The sequence below is a fragment of the Macaca thibetana genome, chromosome 18, assembly GCF_024542745.1.
Source record: "Macaca thibetana thibetana isolate TM-01 chromosome 18, ASM2454274v1, whole genome shotgun sequence".
NCBI classification, from domain to species: domain Eukaryota; kingdom Metazoa; phylum Chordata; class Mammalia; order Primates; family Cercopithecidae; genus Macaca; species Macaca thibetana.
The window spans coordinates 56,962,479-56,975,077 of NC_065595.1; the positions used below are offsets into that span (position 1 = coordinate 56,962,479).

Below are 12,599 nucleotides of genomic sequence, written 5' to 3' on the forward strand. Positions count from 1 at the left end.
CATGCCTGTAGTCCCAGCTACTCAGGAGGCTGAGGCAGGAGAATCGCTTGAACCCAGGAGGGGGAGGTTGCGGTGAGCCAAGATCGCGCCACTGCACTCCGGCCTGGCAACGGAGCGAGACTCTGTCTCAAAAACAAAACAAACAAACAAAAAAAGAAAATTAGGTGGAGGCAAAGTGAAACATTCACACAGGTAGATGGAATCAGATAGAAAGCGTTGAGGGCTTAGGAAAAGGGCAGGTAAACTCCTTTGAGAAGTCAGAATTGGGAGAAATTTTGCCCCACTTAGAGGTGAAGAAAGATTTGGAATGTTTCCGGGAGGAAATAGCATTTGAGCAGAGCCTTGGCCTTGAAGGATGGAGGAAAATTCATTTCGAGCAAAAAGGAAACTGGGTGAACAAGAACACAACAGAGGCAGGAAAGTGAGAACACCAGTGGGAAATAGGTTATTAATAGGGCTGGATTATCAACAACACTGCTCTTCAGAGCCATATGGTGGCTCAGGTGTCTGGAATCCAACAGCGTTCATTCTGTTATTACAGTCGTCTATTGCTGGAGGAGCAATCTTTCAAATGATGCTACACATCTGGATGTTCTCCTTTCTGAATGTTATTATCTATGTGCATAGAAGCAGTCATGTTAACTGACATCAATTTTAAGATCCTGTTTCATTTTGTTCTTGCAGAAGGAAACTCCACTTGCCAACGCTGCATTCTGGGCAGCCAGGAGAGGAAACCTGGCGCTGCTGAAGCTGCTGTTGAACAGCGGCCGGGTGGACGTGGACTGCAGAGACAGCGTACGATGGTTCGGTAGATGCATGCCCAGCATCTGTGGGCAGAGGAGCACCTCAGGAATACATTCCCCTTTACGATGCTTATTTACTTGTTCATGTGTTTGCTTGCTTTATCCTTTTTAAAACATCCAAGGTACTGTGGTGAACTTAAAAACGTGCTGAGGGAAGTCAGAAAGAAAAGGAAACAATTAAAGGCATAAAACAGAAGGCAACCACAATAGGGAAAGAGGCACTTCACTGGGAATCAGAATTGGCAGATTACAAGAAGAAAAGCCTGTTTAGTGAACGAATTCAAGCCAACCACTTTAATGAAAAGATGGAGATAATTTAGAGCACAAGTGGGCTGCCATGGATGTGGGCGTTATGTTTCTTCTACAAGGATGAGAAAACAAAAATGGAAGCCTCCCCCCGGGCTTTTATCCTTTCATTACCTCTTGCAAACATAAGTACACTAATTGGCAATTTAAAAGGGGAAACAAAAATAGATACTAGTGCCCGCCGGCAGATACCACTTAGAGTGCCTTCCCATCCCCAGCTAGAGGCAATCCTTTTTCTGTCCTCAGCAAGACTTCTCATCTCTGGGGACCAAGAGGACCTCCAGTGAGGAAAGGGAGCAAGCAGTGATGTTTTGATTTTAGAATTTGAATAAAAATGTTTCAAAGGAGTTTTGTTTTCCTAAAAACAGGGTGTGCCATTTCCAGCTTTTATTGTACAAATTTGGTTCAGTGAAATCCACCACCAGCCCAAAAGTGAAATAGCAGTTTGCCCCAGTTGGCCCCGTTAGGGCATCAGGGCAGGATATCTTTGGTTACACCTCCAGACCCACTCCACACCCTTCTCGCTCTTATTCCCACAGTCTGAACTGTATGTACTACTTCAGCAGACTCACTTCCCTCTGGCCTCCAGTGGTGTTTGGCCCATAGGAGCATCTGCAGGAGTCAGAGAGTGGGAGGAGAGGGATGTCAGGGAGCCCAGCGCCCTCCCTGTTTCTGTCTGGCAGCAGCGCCCCGCTGTTCTCTGCATCCTGGGAGCCACTCCCTTGCCCTGGCACCTTCAGGCTTCGGCTGGTCATGGACTCCCACTGTTCCTAAATCCCAGTACTATGCTGTTGTTTCTAGATGCCCTATGCCCAAGCCTTAGCTTAATAGTCTCTTTATTCCACTTTCTTCCAATTATCCCAATTTGAATGTACCATCTGTTCCTTGCCAGAACTCGGGCTGTTGTCAGGTCTTAGGCATCTGTGAACTGGCTATCTCGGTCTTATTTGGGTTTTATGGGATTGGTTCCTACACCACAGTGGGAAAACCACAGGGCAGAAACACCAGTTGTCACTGTGGCCAACATGGCGAAACTCCGCCTCTACTAAAAATACAAAAATTAGCTGGGTGTGGTTGGCAGGCGCCTGTAATCTCAGCTACTCAGGAGGCTGAGGCAAGAGAATCGCTTGAACCTGGGAGGCGGAGGTTGTAGTGAGCCAAGATCATGCCATCGCACTCCAGCCTGGGAGACAAGAGTGAGACTTCGTCTCAAAAAAAAAGAAATGCCATAGAGCCCCACTAAGAAGCCATTAGCTTTTCATTACTTTGCTACTTTACCTGTACTTTTTACATAAAGCAAACAAGACTTTCACAAAACTCACATGGCCATTGGCAGAAGTCAACAAAAGCCAGATGACAGCCTAACATTGAATTATCATAATGTTATTTTAATATCTGACACTTACTGAACTAATATCTACCATTACTGTGTTAACCATATTGCCTGACTTATCTCATTCACTAATTTAATCAGGCGGATACTTTTATTATTCCCCCATATTTCAGAAGAAGAGAATGAGACTGAAGGGTTACATGATGTGCCCAAGATCATACTGTCAGTGACTACTCAGCAATACTGCCTTCCTACAAAATCCCATAGATGAAAATAACACGAAGCCTCCAAATTTCACTTAATTACCCTATACCTAATGAGCCTCCCCTGTGTGCAGAGCCATCTGTCTCTCTCATCGTCCACTTCTGAGCAGCAGGTTGCTGAATATGCAGAGGTGGTAGCTAAGAATTTCAAGTGCTTGAAAACAACTGTAAGTCAGACTGCAAATGCCCACTTCAATTAGAAGGGTCCATATCACATGGTACACCTCAAGTCCTTGAATCTTAGAGCTGGGACAGACTTTGGTGATCGTCCCATCCAACCTCTCATTTAAAAAAATGAAATAAATGAGTCCAAGTAATTGTAAGCAAATTGCCCAGGTTACACTGTTGGTCAGTGACAGCCACCTGGGTTTAGCCCCCACAGCTCCTGACTCTCAGCTCTCTAGTCTCTCATTTCACCTGGTGCCATACATCTTTACCTGAATCATTTTGAAGATGAAGACTTTTAAATACAGAAAATCAGATGGTACCATTTAATTTTTTCTTTTGCATTAATAGCAATGTTTTGGCTCAGGAATCATTTAATAGGAATCATAAAATGAGAGCATTATATCATCGCTGCCTTAAAATGCAATAACTATGGTTCCTTTGGACTGTGCTTCTGAAGGTAATGGAAGTAAGTGAATTTTTAGATTGAAATTTCCAACCTCAGCAATTTGTCGCTTTGCTTTTTCCCGTCTAGGCTGCATGATGAGATTATTCATGAGCACTTTTATCACTGCAGGGAATTTTGCCCTTGGGTGTGTTCTGAGTGGAGCTGACGTCTCTGCAGCATCTTTTCTAGGACCCTTCTCTCTGACATAGCAGTGGCCTAACTGTTCATCTGTCTCTCCTCCATCCAGCACGGCACCACGCTCCTGATGGTTGCTGCCTACGCTGGCCACATAGACTGTGTGAGGGAACTGGTTCTGCAAGGAGCAGACATCAATCTCCAGAGAGAGGTAGGTCAGGCTTTGTACTTGAAGAAAAATGACCAGGCTCAGAGATCTGAAGTTTTCATAACAGTGAACTGGTATAGGGGACAAGAGCCATCATTGCTTTTCTCCCACATTAAAGCCCATTGAAGAGTTTATTGTGCCTACAATGAGGTCCAGCAACATACTAGCAGTTATAATGCATTTGAGCGTAGCTTGTGGGGCACATCTGAGGTAACCAAACCTCTTACCACCTGCCTATAAACACTCACACTTTTTTTTTGTCAAGCTTGAATCAGTTCTTTATTCTTCCCTTGGGATGAGATACTGTAGGATTTATAGCATTTTCATATAGATCATTATATTTTTAGAACAGTTGAGTCACCAGCGTATTTGTAATGAGACTCACTTGCTAGGATGTCTCAATCATCCTCCCCAAACCATGTTTTCAAAGGACTGCTCTGTAACTGGCCATGAATTAAATAAGCTCTCCTGAAAAAAGCCATATGGGTCAACACTGGACAAAAATGTGAGCCTGTTCCCACACTTCATTCGAAGACAATCCTGGGAGTTTGGTCTTGCTTGAGGATCCATTCTTGGTCTAATCTAGAGAGGCAGAAGGGAGGCTGGACTTTTTTTTCTTTCTTCTTCTTTTTTTTTTTTTTTTAAGACGGAGTCTCGCTCTGTGGCCCAAGCTGGAGTGCAGTGGCGCTATCTCGGCTCATGCAACCTCTGCCTCCCGGGTTCAAGCGATTCTCCTGCCTCAGCCTCCCGAGTAGCTGGGACTACAGGTGTGTGCCACCACACCAGGCTAATTTTCTGTATTCTTAGTAGGGATGGGGTTTCACCATGGTGGCCAAGATGGTCTCGATCTCCTGACCTCGTGATCCACCCACCTGAGCCTCCCAAAGTGCTGGGATTGCCTAGGCCAGGACATTTTGACATACTTTGGGGCTCAGTTCTGAGAAGGCTCCATCCATATATTTCCAAGCTGATGTAGGACCTGGTAAACTAATCTTTGTGGAGACACACGCTCAGATCATCCCTAGAGTGCATCTGACCTCTCAGTTCACACTGACTCAGACCTGAGATGGGCTTCCTGGGCAAGTCCAGACTGAACCACTTGGTTTTCCTCAGTCCAGCCTTATTTTATCCCGGGTCCTGCCTTGCAACATTTTAGAAAGACAATTCACCAGCCAAACTTCCGTCAAGCCAGTATATCGTATATCTCATTCTTCCAGCCTGGACCGTCACCTCTGAGTGGAGCAAATTAAGACACGTCAGGTCTCAGGACTGTCTCAAGAGTTCCAGGTGTAACATACGCCTGGGCAACATAGCAAGACCCCATCTCTACAAAAAAATTTAAAAATTTAGCCAGACATGGTAGTCCACACCTATAGTACCAGTTACTTGAGATGCTGAGGTTAGAGGCTTGTTTAAGCCCAGAAGTTACAGGCTGCAGTGAGCCATGATGGCACTACTGCACTCCAGCATGGGCGACGCAGCGAGACCCTGACTCAAAAATAGAGTTCCAAGGCACATCCAGATGTCCTTCCCACCACCCGTCTGGGTGTTGGACGCCTTGGCTGTGGACCACGAAAGAGTGACATGCAGAATCTGGGTCTGGGTCTCTGTAGCCCTGGATCAACAGGCCTGGTCTATTGAGAGGAACAGTATAAAGAGACTACAGCAAATGCAATCTTCTCACAAACAGATTCTTTGGTGCAATTTCCATGACACTAGATCGTTGTTTTAGGCCATTTTCACTTCAGCACTTAATTTTCCTGTGGGATGAAAGTATCTGGACCCATTTAGAATTATAGTTTAAAATTACTTTAATCTTTTTATTTTTCCTCTCTGCTTTATGGTCTTTGTTTATTACAACTTTAAAGACAGATTTTCTCTAATAAAAACAATATGGTCCAGATCTGGTTTACTTTAAAAACTTTATCCTGAAGGACAAATTCAACATGCACAAAAATCTCTCTGAAACAACTGAGAAAAGCAGCTAGAAGAGAGAAGTATTTGATTTCTAGCCAGTCTATGGTTTCTATGGTTGTATATTTATCCATTTGGTTCCAGTTGCTCAGCTAATCTTGGAGATGAAAACTCTCGCAGCACTGAGAACAAAAGCCTTTGAAGATTTACCAAAGTGTATTCAGCTTAATGGTAACTTGTGTGGCTCAAATGATGGTGCTGTGTACGTTCCTGGAAGTCCTTGAATTTCCTGAGACTGTGTCAGTCTGGAGCAAGAGGGCTGCCAAGCCAAAGGCAGACCCCATCCTCCTGCACCAGTTTTGGAAGCTGAAATAGTGCCTTGCAGTGCTTTGAAACTTACTCCTATGGCAGACTTCTGCCTTGATCCATTGTTAATCCACTTTGCAGTATCAGAATATTTGTCTCCTGAAAAACTACCTGCCACTCTGCTTAGGTCAGCTCTCTAGATACACAGAGCTTGCTAGAGAGACAAACTGGAAGCTAATGTTCCTGAAACACTATTGCTTTAAAGAACCCACAATTGGCTGATGATACCTCTCAGGCATAGGAGCTGCAAATGCAGTTGGCATGAAGCCTGAAGTAAGGCACACATATTTAAAACTTTTATTCACATTCCAGACTAAGGTCTAGGTCCTATTGTCTATGGATTGCTGCATTGAGGTACTGAATGATTGATAGTAGTATGTATGTTCTAAAATCAACTCAAACTGCTCTAATAATGATTTATGTAATTAATGTGTCAAGAAAGCCTATTGAAAAACAAATTCTTTTACTAAGGAAACAACTTCTAGAAAAGATCTTTGGTAGTCTCTACAATTTAATGTCTGTTGAGAAAGTGGGAGTTTTCCTATTCTAGCCAAGTTTCTTCCTCTAGAACTATTGATTCCCTAAGGTTTCTGGAACCCAGCATCCTCAACTGTACCAAAGCAGTGGGAGGATGCTTCCCACTTATTTCTGTGGGAACCAAGGAGAAAATCACACCTGCACTGCAGGCAGAAAGGCCCTGTGAATGGTCACAATGCCTGTGCCTTCCTGAGACAGAGTCTGGCTGAGGGCACAGCCTGATGTGGGTTATATCTATCTGGGAAGGTGTTACATGTTCTCCCTCAGTGGTGGTCGTATCAGCACCCTAGATTCTTGTAATCTCCCAGGATAGAAGTCAAGAGAGATTGTCAGATAGCAAAGAGAAAGTTTGTTTAGCTTGTGCATAAGGGAACCAGGTTCCGTTATGGAAAGGAAAAGGGTTGGCTGCTCCCCAAGAGAAGTATGTGGGTTTGTTTTATAGGGCCTTTTTAAAGGGAAGGGTTTAGTTGGGGCATGTATAGGAGGGGTTTCTGCAGCACTTGCACAGTAGCTCAATATGCTTTTTTATGCATCGCATGTAAGATTAGCATTTTAAATCTCTACCTTCAGGTGTGATTTTTAGCATTAAGATAAGGAAGAGGTGACTGTAAGTTGAAGTTTAAGTCTAACTCTGCATGCAGGGCACCAGGAAGTCCCTACCCACCTAAAGTGAGAATTGTGGTTGGTCTTTTGTTGCTGATTGGCTGTCACAGGATCCTTAGGGTGTCACTTTGCCAGCAGGAAATCTCCATGGCTGGCAGTGCCTTCCGCCCGAGTGTTGCTCAGGCCCGTTGGGCTCATTCTGCCCACTTGGCCCAGCAGGCTGCACTCAGTTCACCCTACCAGCCCAGATCCCACACCTGCCAAAGGCAAGCCAGGTGTGTGAGCAAGCATGGGGTCCAGCCACTGCACACAACCAGGCATGCCAGCTGTGGTGAGGCTGGCAGCTCCAGGGACTGGCACAGGCACCAGCTCTGTGTGAGGCTGTGGCTGGACCAGGTGTACCGCAAGTGGCTTCCACTGCAGGCACCAGGGAATGTAGTGGTGCCTGGAAGCTTGGAGATGCCAGGAATCGCAGAACCCCAAAGAGGGTATCATAGCCCTGTCTCAGGGGGCCCCTAGGTCTGGGCTCCCCGAAGGGCCACAGCTCTTCTCTCCTCATCACCTGCAATGTGGTGAGCAGAAGGCATGTTTCAGCCCTGTTCGTGTTATAAACAGGGTCATTCAGCAGGTCCCAAATTCTTGTCCCACATCCAAGAAGAATGAGGTATGCAAACAACTGGAGGGTGAACAAAGTGGAGAGGAGCTTCGTTGAGTGACAGAACAGCTCCCAGGAGACCCGAAGTGGGTGACTCCTTTCTGCAGCCAGGTTGTTCTAACAAGTGTTCAGCTCTCAGTGGGGAGGAGACCCATAGTGGGTAGCTCCTTTCCACAGGCAGGTCATCCTGACGATTTGAGGAGACCCAAAATTGATAGCTCCTCCCACAGCTGGTAGTCCTGACATCTGTGTCCAGCTCTCAGCAGAGAGGAGACCCACAGTGTGTGGCTCCTTCCCGTAGCTGGTAGTCCTGACCTGTGTGTCCAGCTCTCAGTGGACAGGAGACTCACAGTGGGTAGATCCTTCCAGCAGCTGGTAGTCTGGACATCTTTTTGAATCTGGCTGAGTCAGAGATTTTTATGGGCTCAGAAAGGAGGGGTGTGTGCTGATTGGTCCATGGGAAACCATGGGTAGAAACGTGTCTGCCTCCCACCATCAACATGCCATCCACAGCACCCAGGCTGTTCCTGCCAAGGGGCGCCTACAGGCCCACACCTAGCTGCCCTCAGCCCCTCGACCTCCCTCCTGTGCTTGTCAGCACCCGAAGTCTGGAGGGGGCCAAGGTCGGGGACAAGGCTGGCATGTCAGCACCACCTCAAGCACGCACACCTCAAGCATGTACTTGCCTAGCCAGGTCATGACAGACAGCACCCAGGCTCGGCTACAACTTTGCTCCGCACCGGAGCAGGTGCTGGGAGTGGGGAGAGGCCAGGGAGCAGGAGCAGGCACTTCCAAGCCTGCGGGGGAAATGGGGGCTTCCCAGGCCCAGAGAGCACAGGGATGCCCAGAACTGGAGCTGCAGCTGGGCATGGCTCTCCCACCCATCAACTCAGTAGGGGACAGGGCTCCCACCTGCTTCCAGCTCCCACTGGACCTGAGGAGCGTGCAGCCCCAGCCGTACCTCCCCCGTGGCAGCCTGCATCTTCGCAGCCGCTGCTCCAGACAGGCCGCCGCTGCAATCAGTGAGATGTTAGGCAAGCTACAGCTTGAGTAAGGGGCTTTTTTTTTTCTAGACCACATTTAAAAACAGGCAAACAAGTGGGTGGATCCTGCCTGTCTCAGTGGGTCTTATTGTCCCCACTCCCATCCCACACATGCATGCACACACACACATATTCACAGAGACACCCAGGCCCTTAGGAACAAGTTTGAAGCATGATCACTAGCTTATAGGCCAGGCTGTCCTCAGCTTTTCACACGTGAGCCAGACCTACCACCTTAACAGCTTTGGGTAAACTATGGAAAAAGGGGTTTCTTTTCACTGTGTCTGGTAGGGTGTAGTACTAGCTTTGTCCCAAGCTCCAAGCTCAGAAGTGAAGAGTACCTCTATAGGAAAAATGTATGTTGCCCACAAGAATGGTTCATGATTTTGCTCATATTACACAGTGGTTTGGGTACCAGTCTTTGAGTAGGCTTGTAAAAGTAGATAGGAAGGGAGGATGCTAAAAACCGTCTCAGAATATCATGATCAGTTTACATTTTAGAATCAGGCTGTTTCTTGTTATTATGTCCCATTTTGAGAAATGTTTTGAGCTCATTTTGACTCTGGGCTTGCAATTGGAGAAGTTTGTGGGTGAATTACTTATTTTCCTTCTTGTACAAGTAGTCTTCCACTCTGGGGCACTAAACGTTGTAATTTGAATTCTTCCCTGTATTAATGAATGCTAGTGTTTACCAAACACTATACCAAATATCTCGAGTTTCCAAGGGCTGCTGTGACAAATTAACACAAACTGGGTGGCTTCGAATATCAGGAATTTATTCTCTCGGATCTGGAGGCCAGAAGTCCAAAATCAAGGTGTGGGCTGTGCCACACTGCCCCTGGAGGCTCCTGCGGGGATTCCCTTCCTGGCCTCTTCCAGCCCCTGGTGGCCGTCAGCACTCTCTCCTCATGGCAACAGTTCTCCAGTCTCTGCCTGTGTGGTCACACTGCCTTCTCTCTGAGTCAAATATCCCTCTGCCTCACTTTAAAAAAAAACTTTTATTGTTTTGTGTTGTGGTAAAATACACATAATGTAAACTTAAACCCTTAGCCATTTTTAAGTGTACAGTCTTATTAAATGCATTCATAATGTTGTACAACCAGCATCACCATCCATCTATCTCTATAACTCCTTTCATTTTGTAGAACTACACAACTCTGTATCCATTAATAATAACTTCCTATACTCCCCTTCCCCCAGCCCCTGGCAACCAGCATCCTGCTTTCTGGTTCTATGACTCTGACTACTTTAGATATCACAGTAGGCTGGGTGCAGTGGCTCATGCCTGTAATCCCAGCACTTTGGGAGGCCAAGGTGGGCAGCTCACTTGAAGCCAGGACTTTGAGACCAGCCTGATCAACATAGTGAAACTGTGTCTCCTAAAAATACCAAAAAAACCAGCCAGGTGTGGGGGTGCATGCCTGTAATCCCAGCTACTTGGGAGGCTGAGGCATGAGAATCACTTGAACCTGGGAGGCAGAGGTTGCAGCGAGCCGAGATGGCGCCACTGCACTCCAACCTGGGTGACAGAGCAAGACTCTGTCTCAAAAAAAAAAAAAAAAAAAAAAAAAAAGATAGTAGAATCATCTAGTTGTTGGCCTTTTGTGACTAGTTTATTTCACTTAGCATATCATCAGGACTCATCCATGTTGTAGCATGTCAGAATTTCCTTTCTTTTTAGCTACATAATAGTCCGTTGTATGGATACATCACATTTTGCTTGTCCGCTCATGCATAGATGGACACTTAGGTGGCTTCCACATTTTAGCTATTGTGAGTAGTGCCTCTGCCTCACTCTTAGGACACTTGTCATTAGATTTAGGGCCCACCCAGATAACCCAGGACAAGCTCGTCTCAAAATCCTTAACTTAATCACATCTTTTGCAGTAGAAAATAATATTCATAAATTTTAGGATGGGGACAGATCTTTTGAGGAGCCACCATTCATCCCATTTCACTAAGAATAAAGTTTTCCTTTCCTTTTGTCACTTCTCTGACCAAAAAATAAGAATCTGTTCCAATGTAGCCCCTTCCTAGGCTAGAAGGTTTCTATGCAAGGATATTGTTTTGTTTTCTTTGCAGATGTTCTAATCAAATGTAATGTAACCAAATGTCTTTCAAAACTAGCCTCTCCCTCTCTCCCAGTCAGGTACAACTGCCCTATTCTTTGCCGCCCAGCAAGGCCATAATGATGTCGTGAGATTTCTCTTTGGATTTGGAGCATCCACTGAATTTAGGACCAAAGTAAGATAACATTCTCGATTTTGTATTATGTTGAAGAATTTCAGCCGCCATGAGTATTGCTTTTCTCCTCATCTATGGTACGAATTTGTGTTTCCCTTTTTACAAGATTCTCAAACCTAAGTAAGTGGATTTCCTCAAGGTTCCTTGTAATGGTTCAGGGGTAGCTCTAAGGGTTCCATTCAAAACATTACATTTTTACTCTGGGCTCACAATTGGAAAATTGTATGGGGAATAACTTCTATCCTTTCCTGAACTGACACCTTTCTACTGTAGAACACTAAATTTTGTAACCAGGAGCAGTGGCTTTCTAACTTTCCCTGTTTCCGTGTTCTTTTTCCCACTTAAGATTAATTCTGATACTATGATAGGAATTGTTGGAAGTATTAATCTGATCCTACTAGATCTGAGACATTTCTGAAGAGGGTGGTTTAGCAGGCAGCTTGCTTTCATGAGCTGTCCTCACTGAAATACATAATACATAGCTACAGTTTATATAGTTGGGAAACTATATAGTGGTTCTTCCTTTAAAGAAGTAATTGGCCAGGCGCGGTGGCTCACATCTGTAATCCCAACAATTTGGGAGGCCGAGGCAGGGGGATCACGAGGTCAGGAGTTCGAGACCAGCCTGACCAACATGGTGAAACCCTGTCTCTACTAAAAATACAAAAAAAAAATTAGCCAGGCATGGTGGCTCACGCCTGTAATCCCAGCTACTCAGGAGGCTGAGGCAGGCGAATCACTTGAACTCGGGAGGCAGAGGTTGCAGTGACCAGGATCACACCACTGCACTCCGGCCTGGGCAACAGAGTGAGACTCCGTCTCAAAAAAAAAAAAGTAATTGATTTTCATTTTTGACGTATATATAAGAAAGCTGAGAATGTAGAAAGATTAATTTCATGTTCACAGTATGATTTTACGTGATAATATTTTGTAGTAGCAGAATTTGAACTTCCATAAGATTTTTGTAATTGTCAGCTCATTTCTAGCCTGGTTATAATTTTTAAATTTCTGAAAATTTGCACAAGTTGGAAACTTTTAGGTTTTCTTAGTTAATCCTTTTTGTGGACTATTTAGATATCAAGGGAGTTTCCAATGAGATTTTTTTTCTGTTAAAATGGTAACTACTGGAGCTGGCCAAGGTGGCTCATGCCTGTAATCCCAGCACTTTGGGAAACTGAGGCAGGAGGATAGTTTGAGCTCAGGCGTTCAAGACCAGCCTGGGCAATAAAGCTAGCCCTCATCTCTATTTAAAAAAAAAAAAAAAAAGAATTCGCTGGGCATGGTGGCACATGCCTATAGTCCCAGCTATTTGGGAGACTGAGGCAGGCAGATCACTTGAGCCCGAGGGGTCAAGGCGGCAATGAGCCATGATCATGCCACTGCACTCCAGCCTGGGTCACAGAGGAAGACCCTGTCTCAAAAAAATTAAAAATAAATCAAATAATAAAATTCTAACCATTAAGTAGATGTAAGTTCATATAAGGCTTTGTCTTTTCTGAAACCTTCTGTTGTACTATGTATATGCCTCCAAACTTACTGAGTATAACATACAGTAATACTATATATATATATATAC

The 12,599-nt window shown here is 45.2% G+C and overlaps 1 protein-coding gene across 4 annotated transcripts in view; it reads left to right on the top strand.

Annotated features, from left to right (window-relative positions):
- The window catches only part of ANKRD29 (ankyrin repeat domain 29), a 76,503-nt gene that overhangs the window by 13,329 nt on the left and 50,575 nt on the right, over window positions 1-12,599 (top strand). For all 4 annotated transcript variants that reach the window (XM_050768005.1, XM_050768008.1, XM_050768006.1 and 1 more), the window contains exons 2-4: window positions 685-795; window positions 3,566-3,664; window positions 10,925-11,023. In XM_050768005.1, the coding sequence (XP_050623962.1) occupies window positions 685-795; window positions 3,566-3,664; window positions 10,925-11,023 (309 nt within the window). The remainder of the gene's footprint in view (window positions 1-684; window positions 796-3,565; window positions 3,665-10,924; window positions 11,024-12,599) is intronic.